At 42.2% G+C, this 17,421-nt stretch overlaps 2 protein-coding genes across 3 annotated transcripts in view; both read left to right on the plus strand.

The window, feature by feature from the left end:
- The first annotated feature begins 1,090 nt into the window (after positions 1-1,090).
- LOC103593939 (PR domain zinc finger protein 2-like) lies at positions 1,091-10,654 on the plus strand. The gene is given in 5 exon segments (XM_008577066.1): positions 1,091-1,209; positions 1,336-1,441; positions 4,713-4,829; positions 9,594-10,549; positions 10,551-10,654. Coding segments are annotated over 5 exon segments (1,284 nt in total). The 5' UTR covers positions 1,091-1,206; the 3' UTR covers positions 10,653-10,654.
- PRDM2 (PR domain containing 2, with ZNF domain) overlaps positions 10,596-17,421 on the plus strand; it is a 44,349-nt gene continuing 37,523 nt past the window's right edge. For both annotated transcript variants that reach the window (XM_008577063.1, XM_008577064.1), the window contains exon 1: positions 10,596-14,001. In XM_008577063.1, the coding sequence (XP_008575285.1) occupies positions 10,619-14,001 (3,383 nt within the window). In that variant the 5' untranslated portion in view covers positions 10,596-10,618. The remainder of the gene's footprint in view (positions 14,002-17,421) is intronic.

Below are 17,421 nucleotides of genomic sequence, written 5' to 3' on the forward strand. Positions count from 1 at the left end.
GTCCGGCAACGGATCGCAACCCTCAGTGTTGCGCCTGTACCGGACCGGGACCGGCAACAGGATCGCAACCCTCGGTGTCGCACCCGCACCTCGCTCAGCCAGTGAGCAGTAACCGGTCTGTATGTGGGATCCGAACCCTCGGCGGGAGCGCCACCACGCTCCTAAGCAGCGCACTGTGGCAGTGCGCCACCGGGCCGGCCCCAGCCTGAACATTTTTAAGTGAAGCATTATTCTGTAGAATTTCCTAATGTTTGTCCAGTTTATTAGAATAGAAGAACATAGTCCAGACATAGGTTATTAAATTGTTCATGTGATGCTTTAGGAAATTTTGATCTTGCAGCTCACAGCCCAGGCACCAGCAGTATGATGCTGTATGTTGTCTTAGAATGTAGTCATGGCTGGTGAATGCCACCACATGGTAGATATTCCACTAGAAAACTTAGTTTCATTGATATTATTTAGTGGTGAATTGTATTTGTTCAGATTGGGGTTCTGTGCTGTTGACTGATACTTGTTTCTGGCATACAATAAAATTGAGAAGGAAAAAAACTGCATTCCAGTTTGATTGTTGTTCCTTTATTATATAAATGTAGCAGAAGCCTTTATAAAACTTTATTTTTTGGTCATTTGCCTTTGGAACCTAGTGAAATAATAGATGTATAGTGCTTTGTTAAGCCATTATTGATCTTAAGAAATAACTAGGAGAAAAAGCACTTTTAGCATTATCATCCTCAAGTTTTAGTTCTTGCTCTAGAGCTAATGTAGTTGTGTCCTCAGGTAGATAAGTTAACATCTTTGGTCTTTGGGTGTCTCTTCTGTAAAATGAGAGGCATGGATTGGGACTTTGGGGTCTTGTAGCAGAATGGTACATAAATCATAAGCACATTAGTGTTACAGCACAGGCATGGCACTGGCCTGAGAGCAAACATGTGACTACTTACGCACAGTTAAAAATTGTGTTTTTGTATGTGAGAACCTTGATGCAGTAGATAACTGCTGTTTTCCCTCTGTTTCACTCAGTTTTCTTCATCTTTATATGTGCTTTTCTTTTCCTTACATACACAGAATTTTGTCCTGTCCTTGTTGCTGTTCTCTGTCGTCGTTTCCATCTCGCTTTCCTCCTGTTTCATTCCTGTATCTTTCTTGTCTAGACCAAGTGGAGCAGCCAGCTGGCAGTAGCGCCATGTAGGACCCTTCAGGAACCCGATGGTAAGTGCACTCGTGTGCTTACCAGGCTCCTCCTGCCTCACCAGTAGCTCATGAGTCCCCGCGCCCCTTTGTAAAAGTCCTTATAGGTTTTGTTTTGTTTTTTTCTTTTAATTTGATGACATATAGGACAGAAATCAAGTATCAGGAAAAAACTTTACTGATGTAAGGAAATGTGGCAGATTCCACCACCTGTTGTCGCAGTTTTTGGCGTTGAGAGTGACACCAAGCATATGTGAGTGTGACCAGGACCTCCTGGTTCTGATTTCTGTTCTGTCATAGACTGCTTAGTGCCTCTGTGGCCCTGACCTTCAGTTTCTCCTACAAAACAGCAGGTTGGACAGGTGATTTTGATAGCCTATTCGTCTGTCATCTAAGGCCCTTATAGGAAGTAACTTGATAGATGGTTCTGATTAGGATTGAGAAAATTGTTTCATATGTCAGATAACCTCAGTTCCATGAAAGTATGATGGAGTCATGATAGACTCACTTGTATCATAAACTAAGTCCTTTAGTGTTCACCAGAGTTACTTTGATAAATTTAATGGTTCTATTCCTCTCTTTAGAATTGGTTTATTAATGTTATTCAGGTACTTCTAGTAATTTTTAATAACTATATAGACTCCAGAGTCCCATATGTCTTTATTGACCCAGAAATACGTTGGTTTAGCCCATGGTTCCTAACCTGGGGAGATTTGGCTTTATCTGGAGACTTAGGGTTGTCACAACTGGAATAGGGATGCTCCTGGCACATAGTGGGTAGAGACCACAGGTGCTGCTAAAATCCATCCCCCAGTGCACTGGACAGCCCCCACAGCAGAGAATTATCTGGCCTTGAATGCCATTCATGCCACGGTTGAGATGCCCAGGTACCCAGTAACTGTCAGTGATACTCTTGTTAGTCCTCTGAGTAGGGTAGAAGATGTACCCACTGCAAGTGGTTTCTCTTCACAGCAGATTAGGTTTCCATGGTCAGCGTCATTCAAAGACAACACCTGGTGGGGGGAGGGAGTAAAGGAACTTCTCATTGATTAGATTTTGGGCGTCCAAAAATGGACATTTGATATCCAGTATCAGGTGGGTGCTCTAATGTTCTTTTAGGCAGGCAATAAAACTTAAAGTAGCACCTTACCTTTTAGATAGTTATGCAGTTTTATTTCAAGTACATCTTAATGAATGGTATTATTAAAATTGTGCTTTATTTTATTATACTAGAAATCTAGAATTTTCTCTTATACTGTATTTGCATGTAGACCAGTGTACTTTGTTTTTTCATATGACCTGCTAACTATTGCAGGATATCTTTGAATTGCCTTTGTAAGGGATTGTATTACAACAGATTGACATCTGTTTTTCTGTTAAATTTTACAATGTGACCTTTTTTTTTTTTAGCATATGTAAGGTTTATGCAAGGAGGCAAAGTTTACACTATACCTCTTCGTTTTAATTTATTTCAAAAGCTCATACAAAGTAGCAAGTAAATAGTCAGCAAGAAAAAGTCACATCTGGCCTGTTTGGGATACATGAGGTGGTACTGATGTCTTATAAAAATTTCATGGTTTTGATTCAGGGAAAAACTTTTCTGAATATAACTTTTGAATCAAGCGTGTGAGGGCTATCCAGGAGCCCTTTACATGTAATGAAAGAAGCTGTAGATTTCTTCAGATACCATCTGCAGCACTAGAGCAGTTCTGTTGTGTATGCAGTCATTTATATTTGCATTTTGTGTGTGGGGGTGATAAACTTTTTGTTTGGATCAGTAATCTGATTGAGACCAAGCATCACCTACATGGGAAGGACATATGTCATTCTGGGGATAAGAAAACTGGTTGAAAGGAGGTAGAATCCAAATTCCCACAAACACAACTGGATCCCTCAAGAGCCTTTATCATCATCAGATTTAGGCTAAGTGCTGTTAAGGTTACAGAGGGAGAAAGAATCATGAGAGAAGGTTCCACATGTGGAAAGACGTTTATGTTTGTGCCACTTGCAGGGGGGATTGGTTTATGATTCTTCACCTGGAGACATGAATTGGCCATCTTCACGCAGACCTTAGACTCCTGTTCTCACCAGAATGTGGTTCCAGTGAAGCGTATGTTTGTGTCCCGAGTTCCATTTTAATTGCCTTTAGAAGTGAACGGTTACCATGAATTTATATGAGCAAACCCTTTTATAGTTGTAAAAAAAAGTCTTCTGTTTTCTTACAGGTTAAAGAATTAGACATTTAAAATGCTATTTTAGAATTTGTTTTTTAAGACTAACAAACTAAATGACTGATGATTATTAAGTATTTTATTTTCTTTTTTTCTTATTGCATCTCTTAAGTTTATCAAAATCAGGTGGTGTTTTTAGTATTAGTGTTTACTTTGTGTTGTAATTGATATTTCTACTTTTAAACATTATGTTCTTTTCAGTGATGCATTTTTTGTCTCTGACCTCGTTTTCATCTGTTGTCTACATTTTGGCTAATTATGTTCTTCTGTAGCAATTCTCTGTAATGAAGACTATAACTTTCCATGTCTTCCAGAAGCTATAAGTGGTTTCTAGTTTGTCATTTTACTAATGCACAGGTAAAGGTGGCAAGAGGCTTGTCCCAGAAGAGACAGGGCAGCTCTGGGAGCTGTTTGAGGCCTGTTTGAAGAGAGCAGTATAGGACACCAGCTACCAGGAAAAAGAAATTTGGAAATTAAAAGATGGAAAAGAAGGCTTAAAATTTAGGTTAGATCCTAAAGAGACTGAGCTTCTGAACCTTCAGTGTTAGTACTTCTACATAGACTCATTTATCTTTGTTGAGTATCTTCTTCATGACTTTAAGTCTTTGTTCCAGCTCATCAGAAATATGTGGCATTTTAATCTTATCTTCTAAAGTATGATGTCACTTGGAATGCAGTTAATGTTTCCTGCATTTTGTCCTCTGAGTTGTTAATGAAATATTGAATTGTACTGGACCTAGAGTTGAGTCCCTCCGGGCCCTCCAACTCATGCTGACCCTTCATTTGATATTTGAGCCGTTGTGCACGTATGGCCCTGTAATTCTGCAGAATCTCTGCTTATTTTACTTCTTCAATTATGGGTGATCATAATCTTAACTGAAATGGCCCCAAGTTGTACCATGTTGTTTTTCTCTAATATGGTTCTTACAAATATCCTGACTTCTGCCAGTTCCTATGATTTGTGTGGTCCTGAGGCTCAGTGCTATTACTAATTTTCCTTTGACATCAAAATTAGTAACTTTTCAAGAATATATTATCTATTAAGTTTGATAGCTAGTATAGCTATAAAGAGAACTAAAACCCACTATCTCCCCAAATACAGGATTTATGTTTTTTTTTTTTTTCCTGACATGACTTAAAAGTATTTGTATTCGTCATCCATTTCTTTCTTTAGGAATCTGAAATGATAACTGTCCAGACATGTACAGTTTGCTGTGATTGGATTAATAATTGTCTCCTTCAGGAAATGAGTGGATGAATAAATCAATAAAAAAAATAAATATTGTGTTTCAGGGAAGAAAAAATCCCAAGAAAGTAAAAACAAAGGAAACAAAACTCACAACATACAGCAGAAGACAAGTGGCTCTTCTGCAAATTCCACCTCTGCAAATATGAGAGATTCTGCGGAAGGTAAGCTGTTGATGTTGGGCTTGTCTGATGTGGGTATGTATTACTAGTTAATTCAACTTGTGTCTCCTACTGTTGCCCTTCTGAGAATCATCGGAGAACTGCAAAGGGGTGAAACAGCAAAAGCTGTCTAAATTTAATATTGTGAAGGGAGTGTTCCACATCCTACCTTACATTATTAAAGACCTTCTGTGTTCAAAATGAAATTATTCTCGTTAAAATAAAATGAAACATACTGTGTGATTGCATTTATAAATAATATAAAGTTCAAAATTATCAAAAGGAATCTACATTGATAGAATTCAGACTGACAGGGCACTAGGAGTCCTGTGGGGTACAAGTCATGGTCCATTACTGGTCTTTGGGGTGGTTGCATGGGTGTGTGTACTTTGTAAAAGTTTTATCTTGCTATATGTACTTATAATTTATACACTTTAATATAGGCATGTTGTACACTCCAATTAAACATTTACTTAAAAATAGCACTTTTGATTTTATATAACAGAATGAAGAGTGTGCAGAATGAGAAGTGTTTCTGTTTTAATTTAAAAATTCTTATTTTATCTCTGTGTTTTTCCCCACAAAGTTTTCTTCTTATAGTCCCTCTGAGGATTAATATTCTAGGCCTTCTCTGATGTGAGAATTCACAGAGGGGCGTGGATGAGAAGTTAATCAGAACGTCTGTGCACATTGAATTGAGCAATATATTGAGACTGATATAGCAGTGAGGGAGGCATGTCTTCAGTTGTTATGGGCGAATTTACACAGAGACAAATTTTGCTCAAGAGTTGTTCATGGCGACCCAAATAGGCAAATTTCAGAATGCAGAATTGTGACTTGAGGAACATTTGTACTGGGGGGGGGGGGGTTTTTTTTTTTTTTTTGATGCCTTTTGTAACCATTTTATTAGCACTGTTTGTGAGGATGACATTCATAAAGGATTTTAATTTTCAGTGCCATTTTATGAAGCAAGAGTAGACAAGTTCATTTTCCAGAACCCTAAAAGTTCTGCCTCCTAATAGCAGATTTGCTAAGACATTTGTTTGAACAAAAAAATTACTAAAGAAAAGAACTTCGGTACCTTTGGTGGCAGAATAAGAAAAATGAAAAAATCCAACAGTCTATCCCCACTCCTCCCCCCAAAGTAGTTCAAGATATTTCTTTTTGCCTAATATAACATTGGGTCCCATGAAACTCTTCTCACTTGCTATTTACCACCTGTTGGTGGTACAGCTGGGCAGAGTGAGGTTGGTTGTATGCAGTGAGGTGTAGGCCTCCCCCGAATGTTCTGTGTTGTCCTCAGCAAATGGTTTCTGATGAGCAGACAGTTCAGACTCTTCTTTGAGTTTCCCCAAATTCCCTTTTTTTGTCTTTTTTCGTGACCGGCAATGGGATCGCAACCCTCGGTGTCGCACCCGCACCGCGCTCAACCAGTGAGCGGACTGGTCTCTATATGGGATCCGAACCCTCGGCGGGAGCGCCACCACACTCCCAAGTGCCGCGCTCTATCGAGTGCGCCACCAGGCTGGCCCCCCAAATTCCCTTTTAAAACTCAGCAAACCACATCAAGTGTGTGGATATGCTTTGGCACGGGCCTTACTAGTTAATGGAGCTGTGTATGTTTAGGTTCATATTACTTTGGACAGTTTTAAATCTGGGATTGTGTACTCATACATGTAATAACGTTTTTTCCCCCATCAACAGAAGCCACAGATTTTGACTGAAAATAAAGTCTGCAAAGAAATTTCTGAGTCTTAGAGATGCATTTTCTCTTGTCTCATTTTAACTTTTTTGGTGACATTCTGGGTCTTTGTTGAAAATGTATTTGAAAAGAGAGTTAGCTCCTAATTCGAAATACATTATTACCACCATCGAATGACTGTTTCCCAGTTTGTGGAAAGCTCATGGAATTGATGAAATTCGTCTAGGGGGAGAGAAGCCTGGTTTCTGTTTAGAAGCATTGCTAGTAAATGTAGTAGGAGATGGGAAAAAGTAAGGGTGATATTCCTAGGAAACAGCAAGAGGACTAGGATGAATGACTGAGCTTGTGTTAATACCTTGCATTTGCAGAGCTCACAACCGTTGGCCTTTCTGACCCTTTCTCCCCTGTATGTAGGCAATCCCTGTGTCTGTCTACAGGCCTCTGTATCGTGACAGTCTGGCCACTCTTTCCTGCTGCCACTGCTTCTTCCCATTTCCCTCTTAGCATAAGCAGCCTCATCTGTAACAGTTCAGTCTGCGGCCTGCAGTAACGTCCTTCTCCCCACCCCATAATCCATCCTGCAGCCAGATCTCCCAAATGTTGCTCTCCTGCTTTAAAATGCCTCAGTGGGTCCCCATTGCCCCCAGACAACTCTACCCTCCTTTAATGCCCTACATGTTTTGACTCCTCACTGCTTACTCTGTCTCTTCTGTCCTTGCTTCTGACATCTGTCAGGATCAGCCTGCCTAGTCTTTCTCTCAGAAGCTTTTCCTGATGAACCATGCCCATATCACATGCTCCCCTGTGTGTTTCCGTTCCACATATACTTCCACAAGCATAGCCATTATTTCTACAGTCTCGTTGCTTGCTTACTTGTGTGTAGCTTCTGCTAAAGCGAAGGTCTGTAAGGGTGAGGATGTGACGGTCTTGTTAGCTAGTGCTGGCATATAGTGGCCACTCAGTATTTGTCAAGTGATTGAGAAGTCATCTTAGTTGTCTCCTCTCCAGAGCATTTCTTATATCTTCAGGTGTCTACAGTAAAAGGGGCTAATTCAACAGTGTAGCAAGTGCTACTATAGGGAAAGCAGCATTGTGGGCTGTCCCTATCGACATTGAACCTGCCATTACAGCTCTGTCTTTAAGAGTCCCCTGTTTTCCTTCCAACTCTTACCCCATTTCTCTCTTTTCCTTTACTGCTAGTCTCAGAAGAGTTGCTTACAGTCTCCCCGTCTCTTCCGCCTCCTCCCATTCTCTTATGAACTCCATTAGGCATCTGTCCCCACCACTCCACTAAAACTGTTGGCTTGGTCACCAGCCTTCCACCTTGGTAAATGGAATGTTCTGTCCTCATCTTACCCAACCATGAGCAGTTTTGGACACAGCTGATCATTCCCTCTGTGAGACATGTTCTTTCCTTAGCCTCCCGGTCACCACTCTCTTGGTTCTCTAGGCCCCTCACTGGCCATCCCCCCTCTCAGTACTGAGTTGTCTGGAACACTGTCCCCCCACCTTCTGTCTTCATCTGCTTTCCAGGCGACCTTGTCGAGTCTCTAAATACCTTCTCTACCCTAAGGACTTTGACATTTCTATGCTCAGCCTCTTTGTTGAGCTTGAGATTCATGTGAAGCTATCTACCTAATATCTTCACTTGGATGTCTGTATCAGGTACCTTAAACTTCAGCACATCCAAAGTAAACTCTTGACTTTTCTCCCAACATGCACACAGACCAAACCTGCCTGTCCTTTAGTCCTCTGCAGTTTAGTAAACGGGATTGTTGCAGTTGCCTGGGATTTCCTTGGCTCCTCTCTCACCCCACAGCCAGTCAACAAGCACATCTTGTCAGCTTCATCTCCAAGTTATATCCAGAGTCTGACCACTTTCCCCATTTTCCTCCACTGCCACTCATGGGTCACCATCCTACCCTTCTCCTGGAGGGTGCAGTAGGCTCCTCTTTTGTCCATCTCCTTCCACCTTTGTCCACCTAGGGTTTTATCTTCCTCTTAGCAACCAGATTGGTTCTCTTGAATATGAGTCCAATCCTATCATGTTTCTCTGTTGGGACTTTCTGGTTGATCCCTGTTTCACTCAGAATAAAGGTCATCAGCTCACAGGGTCCTGTGTAAGCAGGACCTTGATGACCTCTGGTCTCATCTGCCTTCTTCCCTCCTCTTCTCAATTTCCGCCCATTCCCCCCTACCTTACTGACTTCCTCGCTGGTCCTTGAACACATCTAGCGTGTTCTTAGAGTGTATGCATTTGCTGTGTCCTCTAACCAAAGGGCTTCCCTCCCCCGGATATTTATGTTGCTTATTTTCTTCAGGTGTCTGCTCAGTTTTCACCTTACTAGCAATTCCTTCCCCTGTTGCCTGTCTCCCATCCACTTTAGGTTGGGCTAGGCAGATTTCTGTTTCCCTCTGTGAGGTTCTCCTGAGTTCTTCATAATTTGATTGGGGTAGAACAGCCTAAGTTTCTCCAAAGTTTCTTTGACTTGAAAAACTTCTGATTACATGATTCTCGAAAATGTTCTAGCTTTTAAATACATAGTTTTAGTCAGGAAGGAGAGAGTCTCATCTACTCTAGACAGAAGAATCTAACCTGGTGATAATGCTTAGCAATTTCCTCATTTCAGTTTGGAATCATGAGACATTGGAATTTACAGCTAGTCTTCAGAAATTTAATATCAGCTACTCCAACACTTAGCACTATGGTTACTGTGAACAAAGATGTATATACATATTTATTTGTGTGACTAAACACAGAAGAGCATCTAAGCTCCACATGGACATTCTTGTCTGTTGTGTTTCATGTATGTATCATTGCCCAGAATGTTGCCTGGTACTTAGCAGACACTCTGTAAATATTTGTTGAATGAATGAGTGAAATAGTCTCATACCTAACACAACTCTATAAATGAAACATATAAAGTACGAGTTATTTATTGTTAATTGTAATCTCCCTTACACATTTTAGGTGGTAAGGGAAATAACTTGAATCATACAAATTGATCACAACGTGGCTGGTTTCCATGCTTCACTTCTGTGCCTCTGCTCCATGTGCTTTCTAGGTCCTAAAGAAGAGGAAGAGAAGCCTTCAGCATCGGCACTTGAGCAGCCGGCCATTCTTCAGGAGGTAGCTTGTCAGAGTGTGCTTCCAGAACTAGTTACTCCTCCCCCTGCCTGTGAGTCACAGCCAGAACCAGACGAGAAACCAGAAGCAACAAATTGTGAGGCGAATGATGTGGAGGAAGAGGAGGAGGAGGAGGACGATGATGATGATGATGATGAGTTAGAAGAAGAGGGGGAGGAAGAAGCCGACATGCCGAATGAAAATTCTGTGAAAGAACCAGAAATACGATGTGATGAGAAGCCAGAAGATTTATTAGAAGAACCAAAAGATATTTCAGAAGAAACTCTTGAAGACTGTTCAGAGGTAGCGCCTGTTATCAGAATCCCCAAAACTAAAGAAGAGTCTAATGGTGATATATTTGAAGCATTCATGTTTCCATGTCAACATTGTGAAAGGAAGTTTACAACCAAACAGGGGCTTGAACGTCACATGCATATCCATATATCTACAGTCAATCATGCTTTCAAATGCAAGTACTGTGGGAAAGCATTTGGCACACAGATTAACAGGCGGCGGCACGAGCGTCGCCATGAAGCAGGGTTAAAGCGGAAAACCGGCCCAACACTACAGCCATCAGAGGACCTCGCTGATGGCAGAGTATCTGGAGAAAGTGTTGCTCCTAAAGATGAATTGCATCCTCCCTATCTTGGGCAAAACTGTCTGATCTTGAATTCAGAGAAAGCTTCCCAAGAAACAGTAAATTCTTCTGTTATAGAAGAGAATGGGGAAGTTAAAGCACTTCATCCGTGCAAATATTGTAAAAAGGTTTTTGGAACTCATACTAATATGAGAAGGCATCAGCGTAGAGTTCATGAGCGCCATCTGATTCCCAAAGGTGTACGGCGAAAAGGAGGCCTCCATGAAGAGCCACAGCCTCCAGCTGAACAGGCCCAACCCACCCAGAACATCTATGTACCAAGCACAGAGCCAGAGGAGGAAGGGGAAGCAGATGATGTGTACATCATGGATATTTCTAGCAATATCTCTGAAAACTTAAATTACTATATTGATGGTAAAATTCAGACTAACAGCAGCACTAGTAACTGTGATGTGATTGAGATGGAATCTAATTCGGCAGACTTGTATGGTATAAATTGTCTGCTCACTCCAGTTACAGTGGAAATCACTCAGAATATAAAGACCACACAGGTCCCTATAACAGATGATTTTCCTAAAGAGCCTTCCAGCAGCACAAACAGTGAATCCAAGAAACGGAGAACTGCTAGTCCACCTGTGCTACCCAAAATTAAAGCTGAAACAGATTCTGACCCTGCAGGACCCTCGTGTTCCTTGAGTCTGCCTCTTAGCATATCAACGACAGAGACAGTATCTTTCCATAAGGAGAAAAGTGTGTATTTGTCGTCAAAGCTCAAACAGCTTCTTCAAACCCAGGATAAACTAGCTCCTCCTGCAGGGATTTCAGCAAGTGAAATACCTAAACTAGGTCCTGTTTGTGTGTCTGCTCCCGCGTCTATGTTGCCGGTGACCTCAAGTAGGTTTAAGAGGCGGACCAGCTCTCCTCCCAGTTCTCCACAGCACAGTCCTGCCCTCCGAGACTTCGGGAAGGCAAGTGATGGAAAAGCAGCATGGACCGATGCAGTTCTGACTTCCAAGAAACCCAAATTAGAAAGTCATAGCAACTCACCAGCGTGGAGTTTGTCTGGGAGAGATGAGAAAGAAACTGGAAGCCCTCCGTGCTTTGAGGAATATAAAATATCTAAAGACTGGGCAGCCAGTTCTACTTTTAGCAATGTGTGCAACCAGCAGCCTCTGGATTTATCCAGCGGTGTCAAACAGAAGGCTGAGGGTACAGGCAAGACTTCAGTCCCATGGGAATCTGTATTAGATCTCAGTGTGCATAAAAAGCCTTGTAGTGAATCTGAAGGCAAGGAATTCAAAGAAAATCATTCGATGCAGCAAACTTGTAGTGCTGTAAAGAAAAAGAAACCGACCACCTGCATGCTGCAGAAGGTTCTTCTCAATGAATATAATGGCATTGATTTACCCATAGAAAATACTGCAGATGTGACCAGGAGCCCAAGTCCTTGTAAAGCCCTGGATGCCCAACCAGATCCTGACCTTGGTCCTGACTCTAGTTTCTCAGCCCCCACTGTCGAGTCCCCACCTGATGTTTGTCCATCACCCACCCTACAGACATCTTCCCTTTCTTCTGGTCAGCTGCCTCCTCTCTTGGTCCCCACAGATCCCTCTTCTCCTCCACCCTGTCCTCCTGTGTTAACTGTTGCCACTCCGCCCCCTCCCCTCCTCCCTACTGTGCCTCTTCCAGCCCCCTCTTCCAGCACATCTCCTCACCGGTGTCCCTCTCCTCTCTCGAATGCCACTGCACAGTCTCCACTTCCGATTCTGTCCCCCACAGTGTCCCCCTCTCCCTCTCCCATTCCTCCCGTGGAGCCTCTGATGGCTGCCACTTCACCCGGGCCTCCAACACTCTCCTCTTCCTCCTCCTCCTCCCCTTCCTCCTCCTCCTCCTCCTCCTCTTCGTTCTCTTCTTCATCTTCCTTCTCTTCCCCTTCGCCACCTCCTCTCTCAGCAGTGTCATCCGTTGTTTCCTCTGGTGATAATTTGGAGGCTTCTCTCCCCATGATATCTTTCAAACAGGAGGAATTAGGGAGTGAAAGTCTGAAACCCAGGGAAGAGCCTCAGTCTGCACTTGAACAGGATATTGTTCAGGAAACATTCAACAAAAACTTTGTTTGCAATGTCTGTGAATCACCTTTTCTTTCCATTAAAGATCTAACCAAACATTTATCTATTCATGCTGAAGAATGGCCCTTCAAATGTGAATTTTGTGTGCAGCTTTTTAAGGATAAAACTGATTTGTCAGAGCATCGCTTTTTGCTTCATGGAGTTGGGAATATCTTTGTGTGTTCCGTTTGTAAAAAAGAATTTGCTTTTTTGTGCAATTTGCAGCAGCACCAGCGAGATCTCCACCCAGATAAGGTGTGCACACACCATGAGTTTGAAAGTGGGACTCTGAGGCCCCAGAATTTCACAGATCCCAGCAAGGCCCATATAGAGCATATGCAGAATTTGCCAGAAGATCCTTTAGAAACTTCTAAAGAAGAGGAGGAATTAAATGATTCCTCTGAAGAACTTTACACAACTATAAAAATAATGGCTTCTGGAATAAAGACGAAAGATCCAGATGTTCGATTGGGTCTCAATCAGCATTATCCAAGCTTTAAACCACCTCCATTTCAGTACCATCACCGAAACCCCATGGGTATTGGTGTGACAGCCACAAACTTCACCACACACAATATTCCACAGACTTTTACTACTGCCATTCGCTGTACAAAATGTGGAAAAGGTGTTGACAACATGCCTGAGTTACACAAACATATCCTGGCATGTGCTTCTGCGAGTGACAAGAAGAGGTATACCCCTAAGAAAAATCCAGTACCATTGAAGCAAACTGTGCAACCCAAAAATGGTGTGGTGGTTTTAGATAACTCTGGGAAAAATGCCTTCAGGCGAATGGGACAACCCAAAAGACTAAATTTTAGTGTTGAGCTCAGCAAAATGTCATCGAATAAGCTCAAATTAAATGCATTGAAGAAAAAAAATCAGCTTGTCCAGAAAGCAATCCTTCAAAAAAACAAATCTGCCAAGCAGAAGGCAGACTTAAAAAATTCTCCTGAGTCATCCTCTCACATCTGCCCTTACTGTCGTAGAGAATTCACCTACATTGGAAGCCTCAACAAGCATGCAGCTTTCAGCTGTCCCAAAAAGCCCCTTTCTCCTGCCAAAAAAAAAGTTTCTCATTCATCCAAGAAAGGCGGACACTCATCACCTGCAAGTAGTGACAAAAACAGTAACAGCAGCCACCGCAGACGGACAGCGGATGCAGAGATTAAGATGCAAAACACGCAGGCTCCTTTGGGCAAGACCAGAGCCCGCAGCTCAGGCCCCGCACAAGGCCCACCAGCCTCCTCGTCCTTCAGGTCCAAGCAGAATGTCAAATTCGTAGCTTCAGTTAAGTCCAGAAAGCCAAGCTCCTCTTCCCTAAGGAACTCCAGCCCGATAAGGATGGCCAGGGTAACTCATGTTGAGGGGAAGAAGCCCAAAGCTGTGGCCAAGAATCATTCTGCTCAGCTCTCGAGCAAAACGTCCCGGAGCCTGCACGTGAGGGTGCAGAAAAGCAAAGCTGTTCTACAAAGCAAATCTGCTTTGGCGAGTAAGAAAAGAACAGACCGGTTCAGTATAAAATCTAGAGAACGGAGTGGGGGGCCGATCACCCGAAGCCTTCAGCTGGCAGCTGCTGCCGACTTGAGTGAAAACAAGAGAGAGGACAGCAGTATCAAGCAGGAGCTGAAGGACTTCAGGTAAGCCTGAGAGCTTGGGGGAGGTAAGGACTGGAGAGAAAACAGTGTACTTGCTAATGGGTGGGGTTTTTTTTCTTTTTCCTGTAAAATTTTGACCTGAGCATTTAAAGGAAATATCTGTTGCGTAAGTTGTGGGCATGAAGGGTCACTGCTCTGGCTGCTGTTGAGTAGTTTTTATTTCAGACTTAGGACTTACAGAGTGGTACCATTTCTTTAATAGGGCCAGGTGCAAACTTAATTTGAAACCGTGGAAAAGCTCTCCAAAGTACCCTATATGAAAAGAAATTCTCTCAAATTTCCTCTGTATCTTGAGTATCACCTCAGTGTCACTTGTATTATTTCCCGATCATAGGTCATCTCTTAGGTTAAGATGGATCACTGAGTTCATTAGTAAACTACATTACAATCTTGTTTAATATTTCTGTGGCTTAAACAGAGTTATGGTAACTAAGACTGCTTTTATTATTCATGCTTTCTTTTATTGCCAGTGTTTTGATTGTAAAAATTTGTTGCATTGATTAAAGCAAAACCCCATAATCCTTTAAAAGTGCCTTATCTTCCATCCGCCTCTCCTGCCTGTCTCCAGCCATAGGGTAGTAAACAAGCCAGGTTCCAAAGGTGGGGAGGAAGAGCAGGAGGGAGCGGTTAGAGCCCCGTGGCCAGGAGCAGGAGGGAGCGCTTAGAGCCCCGTGGCCAGGAGCAGGAGGGTGCAGGAGCAGGAGGGAGCGCTTAGAGCCTCAGTGGTGAGGAGGGCACCTGCGGTTCTTTCAGGCACAGGTGGCACCCAGGGCAGATAGATCTGCCTCATTTATCAGTGCCTGGTTCCCCAGTAAGGAAGTAAAGATTCATCTTAGATTTGAGGTGACTTTATTGCTTTTATTCTATGTTCTCCCTTTGTTAAGAACTGTTCTTAGTGACAGATAAAACGATATGGCAGTAGTTAAATTTATTACATTGAGTTTTCAAACTTTTTAAGGCTCCTAAGCTGAGTTGATGTGCATTCCTGGAATTCCTGCTATTTCCTGAATAATGCCGACAGGTCGATCTCATGTGAGATTATTTCTCAGATAGCATTTCTGCAAAATATTTTTAAGTCTTGCCTTTTCAGAGTGTGCTGTCTGACCTGACTCTAGGCTTTCATGAGTGTAACTTTGGGTGTCTGAAAATTCTTCGGTGTTTTAAGTAAATAGGATTAGGAATAACTAGAGTGACTGCTATCTTGGAGAGGTCATGAGGACACAAACATGGCATTATCACTGCATAAATGATCAGGTAGAATTCTCGGTGCTGGTGTGCCTTAAATGAAGGCTACAGAAAGATGTAGTGAAGAATCATTACTCAAGGCTGACTTGAATGATTTACTAGAATTAAAGGATCGGAATTTTTAAAAGCTACTTCGTAAATGTGTTAAATGTTCAGTTGCTATAGATCTCATCAGCATTTGGTCTCTGGCTGTGGCACATGCATAAATAGCATCTTGAAGGTTAGCATGGTAAAAATGAACACCTGTTTACCAACAGTCCAAGCTGCAGGCCTTTAGCAATTTTAACTGTGTACCTGTTTGTGCTCAGTCTGTGTTCTGGAGGTTCCACACCAACAGCACATTATTGGACTGAGGCTTTTTCAAGTTTCTTATGTCTTAACCAGAATATGCCATCATTTTCACAGATTTACTAAAAAACTCCTCCCAGGTGTTTGGTGCTTAGAATGTACAGTGTCTATCAATTCTTGCCTCCCATATTGCTTGTTTTGCACTGGATCTCATTTATACAGTTCAAGGGTAAAGTTGATATGGAAATATTACGTACTATAAAGAAAAGGTCTCTGATTAAGTGTAAATTTATGAAGTTCATTCAGTTAGCCTCTTACCCACCCAGCGCTTTTCGAAGAAACCTTAAGACTACAAAGGACTAAAGTGCCTAAAAACTTGTGTCTCCCTTCTTTGCTCCAGCTAATTTTAATTATTTTGCTGTGTTTGATAGTTAACAGAGGGTTACGTTGCTGGAGTGAAATTTGGCCTATAAGGAAGCACAGAAGAATCAGATAAGAAAACACTGGTGTTGTCCTCATTGGTAGATGGTAGCGACAGGCACCCGTGGTAGCTGTTCCTCCTCTGTGGGAGTCACTGGAACTGTGCTGTGGACACCTGTGTAGGAGGGCAGGGGTACTACCCAAGGGTCCTCTTACCAAGTGACCAGAAACTTCCAAGTGAAGTGTTTTTGGAAATTAAAAAAGCAAATATTCAACAGGACATCATATTTTGACTGTCTGGATTCAAGAGTGGGCATTTCTTCAAAAAGTTTGTTTTGGTCTTAGTATCTTGTAGTGAATTTAGTACAAAACTGGAATTCCTAAGGAGATTCAGACCTGGGGAACATGGTGATTGTCGTTAATGTCTCACCCAGGGCTGTTCCAGAGTAGAACTCATCCTCAGTACACATTTGTCATATAACATTGATAAGGAGTTGTGTTAACTACAGTTGTCTTCCCATTTCAGTATAGTTCTACTTCTAAGTTTTGTTTAGGTATGATTCCATGATGCAAGGCATCTATTATGTGCTGAGAATTAACTCGCTTTCACGCTGATTTCAGTAATTTTGCTTTACTTACCCTGTTGCATACTCAAGGACTTATCACAGAACTGGTAGTGCATCCTTTCCCTGCATATTTCTTTACAACAAACTGTGATTAAGAGCTAGTCCCCAGCACCCAGATGTTTTGCATTTGAATGCCAGTTAGAATTCCACAACTTTTCAAGTATATGCTTGTAGTCAGCCTTGTGAATGTAGTCAGAGTTCTCCACGTAATACTGAGAGCTCAGCAGAGTTCACTAGTTGGTAGTTTCCTAGAGCACAAGCCATTGTGCCAATCAGGGTGTAAAAAAGATGTGCTCCAAATCCTCTTCTTAGGACAAAGCAGCAAAAGAAAGCAGTCGTGCCACCCATCTTTCTAACCAGCTCTTGCTTAATACAGTGACAGCCCCTCTGCCTCCGCCAGTGTGCGGTCAGAGCCCACCTGTGGCTTTTTGGTGGTACTGAGTTTACATCTGTTGTTGAGGGTTCATATCCACAGGCTCCAGTAAGACAAAGAGAAGGAAAGAGGTACAATCTCTACTCGCCTTTTAGACGTTTTTCACCTTTGTAAAATCTCAAGGTGTTTTTACATTCTTTAATGCTCCTTTTAGAGCAACTTTTTTCTTTTTGTACTGAGTTACCATTGCAACCAGTCAAGAAAACTTACAGAAAAGCAAAATGAAACTCCAGACCAAGTTTTCCCATTTGCCATGAATTGATTCAAAAAATAAAATGAGAATTTCTCATGTCTGCATTTCTGCCGCACCATTCAGAAATGGACCTTCTGGTAGTTGCTGCCAGCATGCATCTTCTGAGTAGGACACGCGAGTTCCTAAATACCTTTAGA

The sequence above is a fragment of the Galeopterus variegatus genome, unplaced genomic scaffold (assembly GCF_000696425.1).
Source record: "Galeopterus variegatus unplaced genomic scaffold, G_variegatus-3.0.2 Scaffold1445, whole genome shotgun sequence".
In the NCBI taxonomy this organism is placed as follows: Eukaryota; Metazoa; Chordata; class Mammalia; order Dermoptera; family Cynocephalidae; genus Galeopterus; species Galeopterus variegatus.